The sequence below is a fragment of the Mustela nigripes genome, chromosome 6, assembly GCF_022355385.1.
Source record: "Mustela nigripes isolate SB6536 chromosome 6, MUSNIG.SB6536, whole genome shotgun sequence".
NCBI lineage: Eukaryota > Metazoa > Chordata > Mammalia > Carnivora > Mustelidae > Mustela > Mustela nigripes.
The window spans coordinates 87,877,096-87,897,444 of NC_081562.1; the positions used below are offsets into that span (position 1 = coordinate 87,877,096).

General features: G+C 50.5%; 1 protein-coding gene across 2 annotated transcripts in view; it reads left to right on the plus strand.

Moving 5' to 3' along the window:
- The window catches only part of ESPL1 (extra spindle pole bodies like 1, separase), a 23,383-nt gene extending 3,051 nt beyond the window's left edge, over positions 1 to 20,332 (plus strand). The window contains exons 6-31 of one of the 2 annotated variants that reach the window (XM_059403229.1): positions 2,624 to 2,760; positions 3,660 to 3,853; positions 4,359 to 4,598; positions 4,820 to 4,964; positions 5,071 to 5,209; positions 5,413 to 5,552; positions 7,563 to 7,697; positions 9,437 to 9,556; positions 10,027 to 10,198; positions 10,605 to 10,733; positions 10,867 to 11,023; positions 11,527 to 11,636; positions 12,846 to 13,837; positions 14,255 to 14,597; positions 14,804 to 14,965; positions 15,613 to 15,826; positions 15,927 to 16,117; positions 16,879 to 17,006; positions 17,142 to 17,264; positions 18,192 to 18,347; positions 18,457 to 18,627; positions 18,753 to 18,857; positions 19,020 to 19,135; positions 19,303 to 19,386; positions 19,554 to 19,718; positions 19,975 to 20,332. In XM_059403229.1, coding sequence (XP_059259212.1) covers positions 2,624 to 2,760; positions 3,660 to 3,853; positions 4,359 to 4,598; positions 4,820 to 4,964; positions 5,071 to 5,209; positions 5,413 to 5,552; positions 7,563 to 7,697; positions 9,437 to 9,556; positions 10,027 to 10,198; positions 10,605 to 10,733; positions 10,867 to 11,023; positions 11,527 to 11,636; positions 12,846 to 13,837; positions 14,255 to 14,597; positions 14,804 to 14,965; positions 15,613 to 15,826; positions 15,927 to 16,117; positions 16,879 to 17,006; positions 17,142 to 17,264; positions 18,192 to 18,347; positions 18,457 to 18,627; positions 18,753 to 18,857; positions 19,020 to 19,135; positions 19,303 to 19,386; positions 19,554 to 19,718; positions 19,975 to 20,176 — 4,970 coding nt within the window. In that variant the 3' untranslated portion in view covers positions 20,177 to 20,332. The remainder of the gene's footprint in view (positions 1 to 2,623; positions 2,761 to 3,659; positions 3,854 to 4,358; positions 4,599 to 4,819; positions 4,965 to 5,070; positions 5,210 to 5,412; positions 5,553 to 7,562; positions 7,698 to 9,436; positions 9,557 to 10,026; positions 10,199 to 10,604; positions 10,734 to 10,866; positions 11,024 to 11,526; positions 11,637 to 12,845; positions 13,838 to 14,254; positions 14,598 to 14,803; positions 14,966 to 15,612; positions 15,827 to 15,926; positions 16,118 to 16,878; positions 17,007 to 17,141; positions 17,265 to 18,191; positions 18,348 to 18,456; positions 18,628 to 18,752; positions 18,858 to 19,019; positions 19,136 to 19,302; positions 19,387 to 19,553; positions 19,719 to 19,974) is intronic. The other variant, XM_059403230.1, reaches the window with a different exon arrangement.
- Positions 20,333 to 20,349: the final 17 nt, after the last annotated feature.

Genomic DNA, 20,349 nt, shown 5'->3' on the forward strand with positions numbered 1-20,349 from the left:
GTGGATTAAGCCTCTGCCTTCGGCTCAGGTCATGATCCCAGGGTCCTGGGATGGAGCCCCACATCAGGCTTTCTCGCTCAGCGGGGAGCCTCCTTCCCTCTCTCTCTCTCTCTGCCTACTTGTGATCTCTCTCTGTCTGTCAAATAAATAAATAAAATCTTTTTTTTTTTTAAGATTTTATTTATTTATTTGACAGATCACAAGTAGGCAGAGAGGCAGGCAAAGAGAGAGGAAGGGAAGCAGGCTCCCTACTGAGCAGAGAGCCCAACGCAGGGCTCAATCCCAGTACCCTGGGGTCACGACCCAAGCTGAAGGCAAAGGCTTTAACCCACTGAGCCACCCAGGTGCCCCTTTTCTGTTTAAATTTTAAAGAACGTTTGTAACTCATTATTTTTTTTAAGAACCATGTAAAAATGCTTTAAAAATTAAATTGCACAAGAAGGCCTGTAGTTGAAAGTCCCTTTCCCACTCCTAATTCTGATTACCAAGTTCACCTCCACAGAGGTAACAAATATTAATTTTTTAGGTGTCGTTTTAGAGATACCATGTATATGTAAAACAATTCGCGTATTTCTCTTCACCCTTTTGACTGAAATGTACAGACAAAAGTACTAAGATCATAAATATATGGTTTGATGGATTTTTTACAAAGTGAACATTCTTTGTAACCAACATTTAGGTCAAGTAAGAACAAGACTTAGGGGCACCTGGGTGGCTCAGTGGATTAAAGCCTCTGCCTTCGGCTCAGGTCATGATCTCAGGGTCTTGGAATCGAGCCCCGTATCGGGCTCTCTGCTCAGCAGGGAGCCTATTTCCTCCTCTCTCTCTGCCTGCCTCTCTGTCTACTTATGATCTCTGTCTGTCAAATAAATAAATAAATAAAATCTTAAAAAAAAAAGTAAGAACAAGACTTAGAAGTTTCCCCCTCATTTTACAAAAACCATGGCCCTTTAAGTTATACAAACCCAGTGAGTTCTGTCATTGGAAGATTTTGGGGAACTTTTCATATTCATGCATTCAGTGGTTGAATCTACCCACTGAGATGAAAATATGATTAGGAGTCATGAAAAGTACTAGCATGAAAATTCTTCCCAGAATATTGAAGACTGAATTTTTTCCCAACCATCCATGTTGACAGCCAAGAAGCTGTATAAACTCAAATTTAGGAAAATTTTATTCATTCAACAAATATCTGTTGAGTACCTACCATGTACTAAGCACTGTCCTGAGTACTTGGGTGTATCAGTAAACAAAACAAAGGTCCCTCCTCATCGAGCCATATTCCAGTTGGGGGAGAATGATAATAAGCAATAGGATAATTGAATTATCAATATGTTGGAAAATGATAAGAAATATGGGGGAAAGGAAGAGTACAGCAGGATAAGAAAGGGAATTAGGGGGGCGCCTGGGTGGCTCAGTGGGTTGAGGCCTCTGCCTTCGGCTCGGGTCATGATCCCAGGGTTCTGGGATCGAGCCCTGCATCGGGCTCTCTGCTCAGCGGGGAGCCTGCTTCCTCCTCTTTCTCTGCCTGCCTTTCTGCCTACTTGTGATCTCTGCCTGTCAAATAAATAAATAAAATCTTTAAAAAAAAAAAAAAAAGAAGAAAGGGAATTAGGAGTGCAGGGTGGGTGAGCTGGCAAGTTACCATTTAATATAAGGTCGTCACAGGGCCCCTGGGTGGCACAGTGGGTTAATCATCCAACTCCTGGTTTTGGCTCAGGTCCAGGTCTCACAGTCATGAGATTGAGCCCCATGTCGGGCTCCACGCTCAGTGCAGTCTGCTTGAGATTCTCTCCTCACTCTGCCCCTTCCACTCATGCTTTTTCTCTCTCTACAATAAATAAATAAATAAATCTTTTTAAAAAAATCAGATAGGGGGGTGCCTGGGTGGCTCAGTGGGTTAAGCCTCTGACTTCTGCTTGGGTCATGATCCCAGGGTCCTGGGATCTAGCCCCACATGGGGCTCTCTGCTTGGCAGGGAGCCTGCTTCCCCCTCTCCCTCTGCCTGCCTCTCTGCCTACTTGTGATCTATCTCTCTCTGTGTCAAATAAATAAATAATCTTTTAAAAATTATTAAAAAAAAATAGGGTAGTCAGAATAGGCCTCACTGAGAGGGTGACATGAGCAAAACTTGGAGGATGTGATGAAGTTGGCCATGTAGACGCCTGGGAAAGGACATCCCTGGCAGAAAAAATAGCCAGTGCCAAAGCCCTAAGGCAGGAGCTGTTCTGGTGTGTGCAAGGAATAGCAAGGAGCCTACTAGGGTGGCTTCCGTGGAAGGAGGTAAGGGACAGGCCAGAGTGTTTCCCCAAAATTGCTGCCCTTTGGGGCAGGATAAATACAAAAATTGGTATGTGAATTGAGATGGGCCCTGTGTTGGGCCCTTTTAATAAATAAGAACCGAGGGCTGGCTGGTGTGGGTTTGCCTTACCAGAACAGACCTCATGGGCCTATTTGGAGCAGGAAGGGGAGAGCTGCCCCTTTCTCATCCCCCAGCAAGAGGGGTTCCTCTTTGATCTGGAAGCTGCTGAGCCGACCCCAGGTTGAGCTCCTCTCTACCATCTCTCCAACAGAAAAGCCAGTGAGAACTCTTCGGCTGCTAACTGTTCTCTCTCTCCCGCAGCCTCTTACACCAGTAACTTGGCCTACAGCTTCTACAGTCATAAGCTGTACGCCGAGGCCTGTGCCATCTCTGAGCCCTTCTGTCAGCACCTGGGCTTGGCGAAGCCAGCCACCTATCCCAAGGTGCCTCCTGAGAAGGTACGAGGGCAGGAAGGGCTGTTAATGTTGGTGACCTGAGCGACATGAAAGATCCTGGCCGGGGCATTGTCTTGTAGTAGGGACCAGTACTTGGGGCAGTGTTCCCCACTTGTACTGTTATTAATTGTACTGTTATTTCTTTGCATTGTCCTACCTTTTGTATTTAGCCATGTCCCAGGCTGGTGGTTCTCAACCTGGTTTCACACTAGAATCACTTGAAATTTTTCAGAGTTCCCCTGTGAGGTCCTTTAAGTAGCCAGAGTGAGACCACTGCCGGGATACCCGCAAAATGATGGGTTGACTGGGATTGGTAGGTGCCATAGGGGGTGGAGGGCCTTGGGTTTCATCTTGAGTGAGGCTGAGGAGCCTCTCAAGGATGGAAGGGAAGGCGTGATACCAGATTGGCAGTTGGAGTTTCTCCGGCATCACTGTGGTGAATGAACAGAGTGCAAGGATGATGCTGGGCCCCCGCACCCCTCTCGCGGCCCAGGCAGGGAAGGGTGGGTATCTGACCAAAGCAGCTTCCTGAGGGATGGGGAGATGTGGATGGGTACAAGAAGTCCAGGAGTAATCTGGCAAGTGACTGGCTGTGAGGGAGGGAGAGAAGTCAACAGTGGCCTGGCATTTCTGACCGAGGAGAAGGCGCTGACTTGCTGGGAGAGGGCTTACAGGCAGAGGAGCAGAGCTTCAGGGCTGTGGACATAAGTATGTGGCGGGTGTGGATTGAAGCTTCTGGTTGGGAGTCCTGGACATTTAGGGCTTGGGTGTCTTCTGCCTCTGGGCCGGGGCTGGGGCCCAAGGCCCACCTTGTGGTGTGTGTACCAGTGTGGGCACATACGCACTGTTAAAGACTCATGGGTCCCTCGCCGCAGTTTGGTCTGTTTGCTTTCTCTGGCCAGTTGCACCGGTGCTTCCGGCTACACGGAGAGAGTTTGAAGAAACTGGGTAAACAGGCCCAGGGCTGCAAGATGGTAAGTTTATGGCTGACAGCCCTACAGCCCTGTGGCTCCCAGCACATGGCTGAGCCAGTCACCTTCTGGGTTCGGGTCAAGATGGACGCAGCCAAAGCAGGAGACAAGGAGCTGCAGCTGAGGTGAGTGGGTGGGGAGAGAGGCAACTGTGTTTGCTCCCTGGCTAAGGATGGCAGTTGGTATATGTGGTTTCGGTCAGCCTTCCATCTGAAAAGGCACTGACTCCTGCTGTCAGTGTTACTTGTCAGGTGCCTACTATAGGCCAGCAGATATGCTGGGTACTAGGGAAGCAGGGGCAACAGGCAGCGCTCTTTCTTTCAGGACTGGAAACTTTTTTATTTATTTATTTATTTATTTGAGAGAGAGAGAGCATGAGAGAGGAGAAGGTCAGAGGAAGAAGCAGACTCCCCATGGAGCTGGGAGCCAGATGTGGGACTTGATCCCGGGACTTTGGGATCATGACCTGAGCCAAAGGCAGTTGCTTAACCAGCTGAGCCACCCAGGCACCCTCAGGACTGAAAACTTAGCAAATCTCTCAGCAAGCCAAGGCTGGGGCTCCTTGGTATGGGGCAGAGGGTCCATGTGTCATGGGCTCCCTGACCTGGTGCTGGGCCTGCTTTCTCTCAGGACTCTTCGAGACAGCCTGAGCGGCTGGGACCCAGAGACCCTGGTGTTCCTGCTGAGGGAGGAGCTGCAGGCCTATAAGGCTGTGCGAGCAGACACGGGGCAGGAGCGGTTCAATGTCATCTGTGACCTGTTGGAACTGAGCCCTGAGGAGACACCAGTGGGAGCCTGGGCTCGAGCCACCCACCTGGTGGAACTCGCTCAGGTGCTCTGCTACCACGACTTTGCCCAGCAGACCAACTGGTGAGGAAGAGTAGTCGGGGATGCCACTCCTGCTCCTTGCCCTAGGTCCTCTGACCCTCTTCAGAGGCTGTGGCCCTCGCTGTGTCCCTGAGCATCCCCTGCAGTTTGTGGCCGCAGGAGCTCCATCAGAGGGTGGGGCCGGCTGTCCTGCAGAAGGCCCTTCTCAGGATGCTGGGCAGCTATCTGTCATGGGCCCAGCTTCTGTGCCCTTCTCCCTCCAGCTCAGCCCTGGATGCTGTCCAGGAAGCCCTGCAGCTTCTGGAGTCTGTGAGGCCTGAGCCCCAGGCCAAGGATCAGCTTCTGGATGATAAGGCCCAGGCCTTGCTATGGCTCTACATCTGTACTCTGGAGGCCAAGATGCAGGACGTAAGTGTGGCTGCTGTGTATGCAGAACTTGGTCCAGGGAGAATGTGCCCCAGGCTCACACTGAGCGGACGCCTGCCCTGTTCTTTATCCTCATCTCCCCATCCAGGGTATCGAGCGGGATCGGAGAGCCCAGGCCCCTAATCACCTGGAGGAATTTGAAGTCAATGACCTGAACTATGAAGATAAACTGCAGGAAGATCGCTTCCTGTACAGTAACATCGCCTTCAACCTCGCGGCCGACGCTGGTAAGGGCTGGGAATGCAGTGTGGGGGGTTAGGGTCTCCCCGGTGGCTTCCCCGGAGCAGAATGGGGACCCAGAGTGCAGGAGAGGTGGGTCCATAGAGTGGGAGGGTGGGCACAGAGGGGAGAGGGTGGACTGAAGAAGGCTGCATTCTCCCCAGATAGCCCACGCTGAGAGAATGGCTGGTCCCTTTCTTCTGACTTCTAGCTCAGTCCAAATGCCTGGACCAAGCCCTGGCCCTTTGGAAGGAGGTGCTTACTAAGACACAGGCGCCCGCCGTTCGGTGTCTCCAGCAGACAGTGACCTCCCTGCAGACCCTAGCAGCCCTCTATCAGCTGTCGGCAAAGGTAACCAGGCAGGGTGCTAATGTGGCCCAGAAGCCTAGCTCCTTCCCCTTCTTTGGCCTGAGAATCTGCTGAGAAGCCATGGAACGCGGTGCGGGCTCTACCACCAGCCTCCCTAAGTTGAAATCCAAGCTCCATCCTTTATTAATAACTCACCTTGGCAAATGATTTAACTTCCTAAGCCCAGTTTCCTTATCTCTAAAACAAGGACAATAATAGTACTATACCATGGCGTCATCAGCACTCAATGAGATGACATGTGTTGTGCCTGAGCCAAATCGTCAAGTGTCAGCAATAACTATTGTTAATTCTTAGATAGTTTGAGACCTGTATGCTCAGAAACATACAGAGACACCAAGAGGCCCAATTTTATACTTTTACTTCCTGAAGCTCCTTGCTGGCCGCCACATTAGAGAACATCCGAAAAAGGACATGACACATAAAGGACCTTTATTCCTGCGGCCATTAGGCCATATTTCTAGCATGAGGACTGGGGGAAGCTGTCTCAGCCCTGGACCTGAGTGTTTGCTCTATGGCATTCCTGTAATGGGAACTCAGACAAGCAGCTGAGCCCGTGTCAGTCATAGTCTCTTAGGCTGTCATCATCTAGAAAATTCAGGTTAGAGACCCTACGAAGATTAAATGAGTTGATGAACATGAACCTCTTTTTTTTGACAATTTGATATTTTTATTATGACTCTACTTTTAAAGTTTCTTTTTTTCTTTTAAAGATTTTATTTATTTGGTAGAGACACAGCGAGAGAGGGAACATAAGCAGGGGGAGTGGGAGAGGGAGAAGCAAGCTTCCTGCCAAGCAGGGGGCTCGATCCCAGGACCCTGGTATCATGACCCATGCAAAAGGCAGAGCCCAACAACTGTGCCACCCAGGCCCCCTACTTTTGAAGTTTCATTTCTGTTTTTTTTTCTCAAGTTTATTTTTTTTGTAATCACTATACCCAATGTGGGGCTCAAATTCAGGACCCCAAGATCAAGAGTCCCATGTTCTTCCCACTGAGCAAGCTAGACACTCCTTCACATTTTTAATTTTTAAAATTTTTTTAAAATTTAAATTCAGTTAACTAACATACAGTGTATTATTAGTTTCAGAGGTAGAGTTTGGTGATTCATCAGTTGTATACACCACCCAGTGCTCATTACATCACGTGCCTATCACCTGGTCCACATCCCCCCACGCTCCACCCCTCCTGCAACCCTCAGTTCGTTTCCTATAGTTAAAAGTCTCTTGAGGTTTGTCTCCCTCTCTGATTTCATCTTATCAAACTTGTTTTAATTGAAGTATAACAGACATAGAATACTATATTAGTTTCAGGGGCGCCTGGGTGGCTCAGTTGGTTAAGCGACTGCCTTCGGCTCAGGTCATGATCCCGGAGTCCCAGGATCGAGTCCCACATTGGGCTCCCAGCTCCATGGGAAGTTTGCTTCTCCCTCTGACCTTCCCCCTCTCATGCTCTCTCTCACTCTCTCACTCTCAAATAAATAAAATCTTAAAAAAAAAAAAAAAGAATACTATATTAGTTTCAAGGGCACAACACAGCAGTTTGGTAATTCCACACCTTACTCAGTCCTTACCACGATGAGCGTAGTGACCATACAATGTTATCACGTTATTGACTATTCCCTACGCCATATTTTTCATCCCCGCAACTTTATTTTTTTATAACTGGAAGTTTGTACCTCTTGATCCCCTTCACCCATTCTGCCCATCCCCTCCCCAGGTAAACCTCTCAGCATGGTGCCTAGCCCAGAGTAAGCTTCCAATAAATCCTAGCCATTGATGCTCCCTGGCACCTACGTTTTCAGACAGGAGGGTAGATGGTAGGTTCCCTCGCTCCTCTCTTCTCCCATTCCTTGAGGGTGGCTGGCAGTTGCTCTGTCTGGAGCCACACTCCATCTAGGCTCTGAGGTCTCCAAGGGCTGGGGAGCCGAGGTCTGGTATGGTCTAGATGGAGGTTTGAGCAGGAGTGGGTAAACTTCCCGCTCCTTGATGACCAGCCCCTGCAGGCTCTAGAGGTCCTCCTGCTTGTACGGATCGTCTCCCAGAGATTGGAGGACCATGCGAAGGCCACTGCTGCCTCCTGCCACACCGCCCAGCTGCTGCTGACCCTTGGCTGTCCCCACTATGCCCAGGTGAGTGCCCAGCCAGCCAAGCCTGGAGCTGCAGGGGAGAACCGGCCTTAGTGATGCATCTTTTCCCAAAGAAGATAAGATACCAAATGGGCATCTTCCCTGCCTTCAACCACCACATCCTGCTGGAGGATTGTAAAGTGTGGAGTGGTTGGGAGGCAGCTGTGGGAAGAGGAAGTGCCTTTCCTTCTCATTGCAAAACCATTGTTCGCTAAGTCTTACAGATCCTGCCCCAGGAATAGGCCTCTAATCCTGTATTTTCCCACAACTTGCCCTGGTTGCCATTTCTCTGCTTGCTTAGGACTATGCTGATGCCCAGTTGGTTTCCCTGCCCCCCAGCTTCTCCCTTCTGCACTTTGTCTCCTAAATTTCTGCTAACATGATCTTTTTGGATCTGGTCTTGTCTTTCTGCATCAGGATTTCACTGTTTTTCCATTACCTGAAGGATGCTGTCTAAACTCCTTGCTTGGTATCACACATCTTCTATATTCTAGCTCACTTTTCCTCACTACCACCCCCCTCCCCACACTGGAACTTAATGTCTATCCACACGAGTTACTTTACAGTGTTGTACATGCCTCCTGTCTTTGGTTGTCTTAGTCCTTCCACCCTAAGTATACTTCCCCTACTCCCCTTTTTTTTATTCAGCCAACTTCTACTTTCTTTTCAAGGCCTAGTTCAACTGTCCCCTCCTTCATGGAGTATTTTATATGTACTCTTCTAAAAGGGCAGAATCCCTTACATTCCCTGGGTCCCCATACCACTAATGACGTCGTGTCCTGATTACAAAAGGCGGGCCTGCATCCCTACTGCACTGCAGGGTATTGGATTGAAAGTCCTACTTACTCCTTTTTTTTTTTTTTTTTCATTTTTAAAAAAATTTTTTTAGTGGTGGAAGTGGCAGAGGGAGAGAGAATCTTAAGCAGGTTCCACACCCAGTGAGGGGCCCAATGTGGGTCTTGATCTCAAGATCCTGAGATCATGACCTGAGATGAAATCAAGAGTAGGTTGCTTAACTGACTGAGCCATCCAGGTGCCCCTTTAATTTTAATTTTTTTTTAAGATTTTATTTATTTATTTGACAGAGAGATCACAAGTAGGCAGAGAGCCCAATGCGGGACTTGATCCCAGGACTCTGAGATCATGACCTGAGCCAAAGACAGAGGCTTTAACCCACTGAGCCACCCAGGCGCCCCTAATTTTTTATTTTTAAGTAATGTCTCCTGGGGCTCGAACTCCCAACCCCCAGATCAAGAGTCGTACATTCCACCAACTGAGCCAGCCAGGCGTCCCAAGTCCTGCTTACTTCTTATTCAGCTATGTCTTTCTAGCATAGTGGTTAACCAAAAGATACTAACTGAACATTTTAGTGAATGAATAACTCTTTTTTTTTTTAAATTTCATTTATTTATTTGACAGGGAGAGAGATCACAAGTAGGCAGAGAGACAGGTAGAGGGGGAGGGGGAAGCAGGCTCCCCGATGAGCAGAGAACCTGAGGCAGGCCTCGATTCCAGGACCCTGAGATCATGACCTGAGCTGAAGGCAGAGGCTTAACCCACTGAACCACCCAGGCGCCCCTGAATGAATAACTCTTATGTAGATTATAATATTTGAAATAATTTCCTATTCCGTCACATGTGTTCTGCATCTCACTTGTAAGTGCTTTAACCCACTTTAATTTGAAAAGCCTGGCTGCCTCTCTTTATCAGCATGCTCACATACCCCATGATTGTTTCTTTAGCTACACCTTGAAGAGGCAGACTCAAGCCTGAAACTTCTCGATCACACCACTGACACGTACCTGCTCCTTTCACTGACCTGTGACCTACTTCGAAGTCAACTATACTGTGTTCACCAGAAGGTATTTCTCAGTTTCTTAATCCCCAAAGTCCCCAGGTATTGGAAGGATTTTTGGAGATTTCCCTGGAGCTAGGAAGAATATTCCTGACCTAGAGAAGCAGGGCTGTTTCCTAGCCTTGCCCACTCCAATGAAATGTCACCAGTGCTCCTCTAGAAAAGGTGAGGAGAATGTCCTTCCCATTCTTTCCCAGTCTCCTCAGTCACACAATCTAGTCCTGTGACTAGAAACCAGGATGACAATGACCTTGGGAAGGCACTGGAGCCCTAGAGTAGAAATCAACTAGGATGCCTAAGACCTGAGTTTTCTCACAAACCAGCAAGTTTTATGTCCTGTCAGGCTACAGTTTTCTCCACATCTTTGATCATTCTCAAAAGCCAGGCCTGGCCCAGAGGATCTGCAGGGGCATTTTAAGTTCTGAATTGCTGACCTGAATTCACTCATCACTTTCCTCCACCCTCCTCATCTCCCAGGTGACTGAGGGTGCCTCTCTGTTGCTGTCTGTGCTTCGGGATCCTACCCTCCAGAGGTCATCCAAGGCCTGGTATTTGCTTCGTGTCCAGGCCCTGCAACTGGTGGCATTCTACCTTAGCCTCTCGTCAGACAGCCTCTCAGCCTCCCTGAGGGAGCAGCTGTGTGCCCAAGGTGAAAAAATAGAGAGGATGATGGCCCTTTGTGATCCCCTTTGGTGGCCTGTCCATTCTTGGCTCTTCTCAAGCCCTTGTCACCTCTGGTGTTCCACCTGTGTGAACTAGCCTACCCAGAGGTTGCCTGGGGTAGGCCTAGGGTAGCATATGAGTTTCTGTTTGCCTGCTCCCTGACTGACCGCTCTGTACCTGACTAGAATGCTGTTCTGACAAGGATTCTGAGGCCCTGTGTGGTCTGAGGGAAAGAGTTCTGTGACTGAGTCCCTCTGCTGCCTTAGGCACAGAAGGAGGAGTGGCAGCAGGCTTGGCATTTGGTACCTTAGAAGGTGAAAGTGGTAACAGTTGTGGCTGCCTCATCTCCCTTCTTGTTCCCCCACGCCCCCGCCACCCCTTCCTCCCCACAGGCTGGCAGACACCAGAGATCGCCCTCATCGACTCCCATAAGCTCCTCCGAAGCATTATCCTCCTCCTCATGGGCAGTGATGTGCTCTCAATTCAGAAGGCAGCTGTGGAGACGCCATTTCTGGACTCTGGTGAGTCTGAGGCAGAGAGTAAGGCCCCATGGGTAGGAGCAGGCTAGATGGAGGGAGGTTCGGCCAGTTTTGCTTCCAGAGGGGCTGGGCTGCAACTGAGTGACGACGGCCTTGTCTCTCTCCTTTGTGGCAGGTGAAAATCTGGTACAAAAATGGCAGGTTCTGACAGAGGTGCTGAGCTGCTCAGAGAAGCTGGTCTCCCACCTGGGCCGTCTGGGCAGTGTGAGCGAAGCCAAGGCCTTTTGCTTGGAGGCCCTGAAACTCACGACGAAGCTGCAGCTGCCACGCCAGTGAGTACAGGCGGGAGGAGGCCAAGTCCAGAGTCCAGGTGCCCGCACGCTGGGCCTTGGGCTTCCAGACTCTTTCACAGGTTAATGTGTTCTGTTTGGACGGGTTGGGAGAGTACGTTCCATGGTAAGGAAGTGGGATGTGCTGAGTTAACCAAGGCTAGACATTTTTATTTCCTATAAGATTTCTTAGGTCTTTCAGTGTGCTCATAAGCATTATAACTCAACAAAAGAGAGATCCAGTGTACATGTCTCCCTAAATCTCTTTGCCCACAAAATCCTTTTTTTGTTTCCCCTGGGAAATCCTGTCCTTGTATGCAAGGATGACTTGGGATGCAAAAGCAGTATAGAGGGTTTTCCTCGGGGAGCCTCGAATTCAGCCGGAGGCAGGAGAGGCCTTTCAGAGGCTAGGAGACTGCCGGGGCTGTGCCTGCCAGAGAGGCCAAAAGACAGACTCTGGGAAAACAAAGGCTTACACATTGGTTGTCATCTCTTCCCCCAACAAGGTGTACTCTGTTCCTGGTGCTGAAAGCAGAACTGGAGCTGGCGCGAAATGACATTGACCTCTGCCAGTCGGACCTGCAGCAAGTTCTGTTCCTGCTCGAGTCTTGCACAGGTGAGCCGCCATGCCCCCACCCCACCCCCTGCCCCACACAGGTGGTGGCGAGACGGCCCCACACACTGCAACACGCCTTTGTATGTTTTAGTGTGGTGCCCTTCAAAATCGGAGTCTTACTTCCGGTTCTCTGGGCAAAGCTCCTTCTTTATCACTCAGATCGCTAGTTTCCCTCTTTCAGATGACTTGTCCACAACTAACCCTACCTGCCTCTAGTTTTTAGTGCTAATACATTTTGGCTACTTGCACTTACTTAGTTTTTAATTTTTTTAATTTTTTACTTTTAAGTGGGTTCTACACCCATCTTGGGGCTCGAACTCACAACCACAAGATTAAGAGTCTCATGCTACACCGACTGAGCAAGCCAGGTGCTGCTACCTATTTAAATTTAATTCACATAAAATTTAAAATTCATTTCCCTGTCACTGGCCACATTTTGTATGCTCAGTAGCCACGTGGGGCTAGTGGCTACTCTGTTGGACAGCACAAATGTAGAGGCCTCGGGAGAGCTTAAGTTAATAGTAAAATAGTCTATGGAACATTTTTTCTTTCCTTTTTTTTTTTTTAAGATTTTATTTATTTATTTGACAGAGATCACAAGTAGTTAGATAAGCATACAGAGAGAGAAGAAGGGAAGCAGGCTCCCTGCTGAGCAGAGAGCCCGATTCGGGGCTCAATCCCAGGACCCCTGGATCATGACCTGAGCTGAAGGCAGAGGCTCCAACCCACTGAGCCACCCAGGTGCCCCTGGAACATTTTTTCTTATCAGCCACTTTTACCTCTAGTATTTCATGGACCCACACAAAACCCTGGAAAGTCAGGTGGTCACATAGATTTTCTTTCATTTGTAAAATGAGGAAGTCGGGAAATTCAGTGTTTGGGGCCAGATCATGGGCCTAGCTAGGGACAGGAGCCAGGACTGAGACACAGACCTCCTGGTGCCGGCCTGCTGTCCTGAGCCATGCAGCCATCTCAGCTGCAGATATGGGGGCTTTGTGGGTTGTGTTAATCCTCCTTGGAATGGGAAGAAAACATTAGGGATTTTATCGAAAAAATAACAAGCTGTGATAATATTTAGTATGTTCATAGAGTAATACATACAAGTAACATACACTAACACCTATATGAGGGAGTTGGGCCCAGGGATAGATCAGGAAGTACTCGGCAGCACCTCTCCCAGTTTTGTAATTCTGGTTGCACTCTCCCCAGAGTTTGGTGGACCAGCCCAGGGCCTGGACTCTGTGAAGAAGGTCCATCTGCAGAAGGGCAAGCAGTGGGCCCGGGTCCATCGTCCACGGGAGCTTCCAGAAGAGGAGCCCTTCCTAAGAGGCCCAGCTCTGGAGTTGGTAGCCACTGTACCCAAGGAGCCTGGCCCTATAGCCCCTTCCACTAACTCTTCCCCTCAACTGAAAATGAAGCCCCAGCCCAGCCCCGGCTTCCTGACACACCTGCCCACGTGTGACTGCATGCTGTGTGCCAGCCCCATCCTCTCCGCAGTCTGTCTGCGCTGGGCATTGGTCACAGCAGGGGTGAAGCTGGCCACAGGCCATGAGGCCCAGGGTCTGGATCTGCTGCAGGTCGTGCTGGAGGGTTGCCCTGCAGCCACTGATCGCCTCACCCGAGCTCTACAAACTTCCTTGAATCACATGGCGCACCTCTCCCCTGCCCCGAGGATCCTGGATGAGATCTTGGCTCAGGCCTACACACAGCTGGCCCTGGAGGGCCTGAGCCAGCCATCAAACAAGAGCCTGGGGAAGGTCCTGGAGTCAGGGCTGAAGTTTGTGGCAGCGCGGGTCCCCTACCTGGAGCCCTGGCGAGCCAGCCTGCTCTTGATTCGGGCCCTGGCAAAGCTGGCTGGCCTCGGTTCCTGCACTGCCCAACTCTTTGCAAGCTCCTGGGGCTGGCAGCCACCACCTGTAAAACCCTCCCCAGGCTCAGAGCCTTCAAAGCCTCGGAGCCAGAAACATTCTGGAAGAGGACGTCAACGGGCAGCCTCTTCTTCTACCCCATCCCTCCATAATACCTCTCTGAAAGGTCTGGAAGGTGGAGGACTGCCCTGTACACCTAAGCCCCCAGGCCAGGTCAGGCCAGCAGGCCCTCGTGTCCCTTTCACTGTGTTTGAGGAAATCCTCACTACAAAGCCTGAGGCTGAGGTTCCCAAGGCCCCAAGGGTACAACAGAGGGTCCAGACGCGCCTCAAGGTGAGATGGAACTGTGGTTGGGTGCTGGTGGTGTCAGGTGGGGTGGTTCTGGAGAGTTCTGCAGAGTAGGTGTCTGTGGAATGGCTTCCCAGGGCCTGCAGGGACCTTTAGCTCTACTGCAGCAGGATCCCTATGTCTTCCAGAGAGAGCCAGGTCTACCTTTGTTTCAGACAGAGGGAGCTGTCCTTAACACAGTGGTTCCTTTCCCTTTTCATCCTTCCCCCCTTATCTTTTGTTCCCTCCTCTGTCTCCTTTTATACCCGAGAGTCCCTGCCCTTGATGGAGTGTGGTGGGTTTAAGGTGGAGAGGTTAATTTCTAATCTTCCCCCAAGGCCTCTGTGAATGTGCCTCTGCAGTGCCACCTGCTGGCAGATGTCTTGTCACTAACGCCTCCCTCCACTTTCCCACCCATCCCAGGTGAACTTCAGTGATGACAGTGACTTGGAAGACCCTATCTCAGTTGAGGCACGACTTGCAGAGGAGTCCAAGAGACGCAGCACTGCTTCCCGGAGCCGGGGCCGGGGCCGGGCGAGGAAAGGCTCAGGCTCGAAGACTGTTTCGGTGGCAGCCCCAGATAGTGGCTCCAGGCAACCTGGCTTCGGTGGCCAGAGCCGGAGGGCCAAGAAAGTGACATCAGTACATTGTGAGGAGCTGGGCTCTGAGATCATGAGGACCATCCCCGAGGAGGAAATGACTGATGATGAGATGGAAATGAGCTTTGAGATCCTCAGGGGCTCTGACGACGAAGACTCCACCTCTGGTATTAGGGTAACGGTGGGAGGGAGAAGCTGCATGCATTTTTGGGGGGTTGCCCCAGGACCAAAGCACAAGAAATAATGGGGGCCAAAGATAGTACAGAAATAAAGTTTTTGTTTTTTTTTTTCCTGGCTCTGGGACTGGATTCTAGAAAGAACAAAGGGAATGGCAGAAGGACGGAACCTTAAAAAAATCATGTTGTCTCCTCAGGTGGGAAGGCACCAGCTCCAGGACCTGGTACTGCCATAGGAGAATGTGAGGTGTTGAGACGTGATTCCAGCAAAGAGGAGCTGCCCGTCCCATGCCCAGAAAAGGAGAGAGACAAGGACCTTGGTCCTCGGGTCCGACTCCCCTCAGCCCCTGCATCCATTGGTGAATATGTTGACCACTTGGGTCTGCTCACTTGGAGAGGGCGAGGCTAGATCTCTCTCTCTCTCTCTCTCTCTTTTTTTTTTATAAGGAGTTTATTTATTTGAGAGCAAGAGAGAGCATGAGTAGAGGGGATGGGCAGAGGGAAAGGAAGAAGTAGACTCCCTGCTGACCAGAGAGCTCAATGCGGGGCCCCATCCAAGGACCCTGAGATCATGACCCTGAGATGACCATGACCTGAGCCGAAGGCAGACACCTATCTGACAGTCACCCAGGAGCCCAGCCTCTTGGTCTCTTGATATTGATGCCCTCCTAGCCTGTCCATCATTTTGTCTTTGGATCCCCACCTAGATCTGGTCACCTTTGAACCAAGGTTAAGATTCCCAGCACTCTCTCCACTAGCTGTGTGCAAGTCACTCAGCCTTTCTGAGCTTCTGTTTGCTTATCTGTAAAACCGGGTTTGGGAGGATGCAGTGAGTTGATGTAAGTTGCGTAAGTCCCACTTGGCACATTGCTCTTCGTAAATGATAGCTTTTATTTTCCAAGTGGGAGAGGAGGTCAGGCCTTGGAAACCTGGAACTTTCGTGAAAAGTTCTACCAGCTAAGAAGTATGGGACTCATCCATAGCAAGTATCTTCACCTTCCTCTAGGTCTGTCTACCCTGAATTCCATCTTGGACTTACTGACCACTGCTTTCCGTGGCGTTAGTCACTGCCCTCCTAGTGGGCTCTATGCTCACCTCTGCCGCTTCCTGGCTTTGTGCTTGGGCCAACGGGATCCCTATGCTACTGCCTGCCTTGTCACTGAGTCTGTGTCCATCACCTGTCGCCACCAGCTGCTCACCCACCTCCACAGGCAGCTCAGGTGAGTAGCCACAATCCCTGAGGCCCATGCTGGGGCAGACTGAAGGGAGAGTCCAGATTTTTAAAGGAGGGAAACTCACCCCCACTTGCATTGTCCGTAGGAAGGCCCAGAAGCACCAGGGATCACTCAAAATGGCAGACCAGCTGCAGAGGCTAAGCCTTCAGGAGAGACCTGGAGATGTCCCCCTGGCCCGCATCCAGCACCTCTTTTCCTTCCAGGCTGCAGGATCTGCTCCATTCCCTGAGCTGGAGAAGGAGAGTTTCCAGGAGCGCCTGGCTCTGATCCCCAGTGGTACAGTAGCAGGCTCCGGTGGCTCTTCTGTCCTTGTCTGCATCTTCTCACTAAGGAGTTAGGTGGAGAACTTTAAGGCATTAGTTAACATAGATTTCTGTCACCTTTATGGAAGGACATGTCATACTTTTTCACTGAGTAGTCATTTTGTTACTCTCACCAAAGAGAACTACCCTAAATCTGGAAGTCTTTTTTCTTTCCCTTTTTTTTTGTTGAAGATTTTATTTATTTATCTGAGAGAGTCAGAGATAGCCACAGAGAGCACAAGTAGGGAGGGGTGGGAGAAGCAGGCTCTCAGCTGAGCGGGGAGCCCAATGAGGAACTTGATCCTAGGACAGATCCTGGGATTATGAACTCCCTTCAGCAGATGCATAACCAACTGAGCCACCCAGGCACCCCCCTGCCCTTTTTAAAATTTAAACCTCAACTTTGAGTTATTAGCAGGTTCAGTGTCTTTCCTCAGGGGTAAGTTCAGGTGTCCGGAGACTCACTATGCTAACATGAAGCCCGTTAATGGATGATTTGAGTGCCTCCCTCTGTGTAGGAACTTCTGTTTCTGTCAGGGCCAGAAAGAAGTACAAGATGTGTTCTCTGTCCACAGGGTGCTGTTAGGGCAAGGGAGAGCACCTTGAACTCTAGTGAGAAGATAAGATTTCTTGGAGTTGGAGTTGTCCTGAGTGATAGATGGGAACTGAGTGTAGAAGACAGATGGGAATTCCTTGTAAGAGCTGAAATGATCCTGGGTATGCTCTGTGTGTCAGGAGTAACCGTGTGTGTGTTGGCTCTGGCGACGCTCCAGCCTGGAACTGTGGGCGACACCCTCCTGCTGACCCGGCTGGAAAAAGACAGTCCCCCAGTCACTGTGCAGATCCCCACTGCCCAGAACAAGGTACGTTTGTCGGGCCAGCAAGCAAAGTTGGGCTTGGGTAGGCTTCTGGTGAAGCTACTCTGATTCTGGGGCTGGGGGATGGAGAAATGGTGAGCGTGTGGACCGGCAGAAAGCTCACAGTCCCATCTCCCAAAGCTTCCTCTGAGTTCAGCCCTGAAAGAGTTTGACGCCATCCAGAAGGAGCAGAAAGAGAACAGCAGCTGTACCGACAAGCGAGAGTGGTGGACAGGGCGGCTAGAACTGGACCATAGGATGGAGGTGTGTGTCCCCGGGGTGGGGTAGGGTCAGGCCTGCCCTGGGAGTGACCCTGGGGTATCAGTGTCTTCTCTTTCATGGGTCGCAGGCCAGTGCTGTGTGTTACCTCAAATCCTTTCAGGAAATATAGGAGTAAAAAACATTTTAATATTTTAGGAAAAAATTTTTTAATTAAAAAAAATTTTTTTTTTAATGATGTTACCTGGGGCGCCTGGGTGGCTCAGTGGGTTAAAGCCTCTGCCTTCAGCTCAGGTCATGATCCCAGGGTCCTGGGATGGAGCCCCACATCGGACTGTCTGCTGAGCAGGGAGCCTGCTTCCCCCTTTCTCTCTGCCTACTTGTGATCTCTGTCTGTCAAATAAATAAATAAAATCTTTAAAAAAAAAAATGATGTCTCCTGGGGAAGACTTTCAACAAGAGCCAAAAACCTGAAGATGCTATGGCAACAGAATGTGTAAAGATACATACAAGGAAAGGGACTTAAGCCCAAGAATCGGCTTCCTGCGTTTAGCTTTCATCACCTACCTATTTGTATTTGTCAAAACATAGTGATATGTACTAAATCATCTTACAGTCTCAGCAAATGAAAAATGTTTCTAGCTTATTGCCTTTTTTTTTTTTAAGAGAGGAATAGAAAGAGGAGGGGGAGGGGGCAGAGGGAGAAGGAGAGAGAAGAGAGAGAATCTGAAGAAAGCTCCAGGCCCAGCACAGAGCCTGACATGGGGCTCCATCTCCTGAAATCAAGAGTCAGATGCTTAACCCACTGAGCCACCAAGACATCCCTCTAGCTTCTTGCCTTTTTAACTGGCAGGAAGATATATAAAGCAAATACATTAGAAAACCCATTTCCCCATGTCCAAAATGTTGGTGCCTATGGGCAAGAAACTCAGCTCCCCTCTCGGACTGAAGGTTCTGTTCTTCCTTATTCAGGTTCTCATCACTTCCCTAGAGAAACATGTGTTGGGCTGCTGGCGGGGACTGTTGCTGCCATCCAGTGAGGACCCTGGCCCTGCCCAGGAGGCATCCCGCCTCCAACAGCTGCTACAGGAATGTGGTTGGAAATATCCCGACCCAACTCTGCTGAAAGTGAGTTGAGAAATCAGGGAAAGGGGAGGAAGTTGGACTTAATTCTTTCCTCTGGCCACTGAGTGGAGATGGGAGCTCTGGCCCTCATCGACCGCTCTTGCCCTTCTAGATCGTGCTAAGTGGCACCAGTACCCTCACTGCTCAGGACATTCAGACCCTGGCCTATGGGCTGTGCCCAGCGAGGCCAGAACGAGCCCAGGAGCTTCTGAGTGAGGCAGCAGGACGTCTGCAGGGTCAGATAGTCCCAAGCAATAGGCACCTTGTCTTAGTGCTGGACAAGGTAAGGAGCTAGGGGCTGGAGGGGCGGTGTCTGGTGGGCGGTAGGCAGCAACTCACCCCCATGCCCCCTCTGATGCTCATGTATGCCTGGCTGGGGACAGTAAGCCCAGTGTGCTTTTTGCCCAGGACCTGCAAAAGCTGCCTTGGGAGAACATGCCCAGCCTCCGAGCACTGCCTGTCACTCGGCTGCCCTCCTTCCGCTTCCTGCTCAGCTACTCCATCACTAAAGAGGTGGGGTTCAGGGACTGGGGAATGGTTGTTGATTGGTGGAGATCTGGAAGACAAGAGAGGGTCTCGGGGGACTGATGGCTTCTTCGTGGAAAGGGGTTTGGAGTTTGTGGAAGCTTGGGCCCTCTGGCCAGACCAGGATCCTGATCACCAGTGTCTTCTCAGTCTGGGGCCTCATTGGTGCTAAGCCAAGGGATAGATCCACGCAATACCTTCTATGTCCTGAACCCGCACAATAACCTGTCAAGCACAGAGGAGCAATTTCGAGCCCATTTTAGCAGGTCAGTGGGGTAAAAGTAAGAAAGGGGTGGGGGAGGGTAGAGACCACAGAAGAGGTTAACATGTCCTTTCCTGCAGAATCAAATGGTGCGACCCACCTTCTCCCTAGGATTCCCTCTGCCCTCTTTGCCAGCTGACCCCAGTTCTTACTCCTACCTTCTCCCTGCAGTGAAGCTGGATGGAAAGGAGTGGTTGGAGAAGTGCCAACTCCAGAACAAGCTCAGGCAGCATTGACGGAACATGATTTATATATGTGAGTGCTTTAGGTGGTGAGGTGGGGAGATGGACGGGCCTGAAAGAGGGCATCACCATAGTTTGCTTTGGGTCTTTAAAGCCACTGGCTGACTCGGGACAGCCCTGGAGACATGGCAGAGGCCAGGTGCTGCTAGGTCAGACTCCTCTCACGTCCCTCTGCCTTAGCTATGCAGGGCACGGGGCTGGAGCCCGCTTCCTGGATGGACAGGCCGTCCTCCGGCTGAGCTGCCGGGCGGTGGCCTTGCTCTTCGGCTGCAGCAGCGCAGCCCTGGCTGTGCATGGGAGGCTGGAAGGGGCTGGCATCGTGCTCAAGTATATCATGGCTGGCTGGTGAGTCCTGAGTGCCCATCCTTGCTCCCACCCAGGTTCTTTCCCCCGCCCATTTTCTCCAACTTCCTTCTCTTCTAGTTCCCTGGCATGCCTGGGTCGTTAATCTTTGTCCTCTTCTGCCCCACCTCCTGGAACCATGGACCAGGGCACTTCCCTCTGGCTCACTTCTCTTTCCTCACCACTCCTGCCAGTCATGTCTGCCTATGCATTCTGTTTTAAAGCTCTCACTTTGTAGTTCTTCCTTCTCTTTTCCCAGTCCCCTGTTTCTGGGTAACCTCTGGGATGTGACTGACCGTGACATCGACCGGTACACAGAGGCCCTGCTACAGGGCTGGCTTGGAGCGGGCCCAGGAGCCCCCCTTCTCTACTACGTCAACCAGGCCCGCCAGGCTCCCCGACTGAAGTACCTTATTGGGGCCGCACCTGTGGCATATGGCTTGCCTGTCTGCCTGCGATGACCTCTTAAAGCTGTCCTAGCGCCAATGGAAGCCATGTGACTGTTCTACCTCCTATTGGATTTAACCCTTAGGATAAATATTTTAAGTGATTTTTCCCAGTGTTTTATATGAAGGCTTTCCCTTTGATTTAACCTTGATATAATAAAGATGTACTTAAACCCATTTTGTGTGGT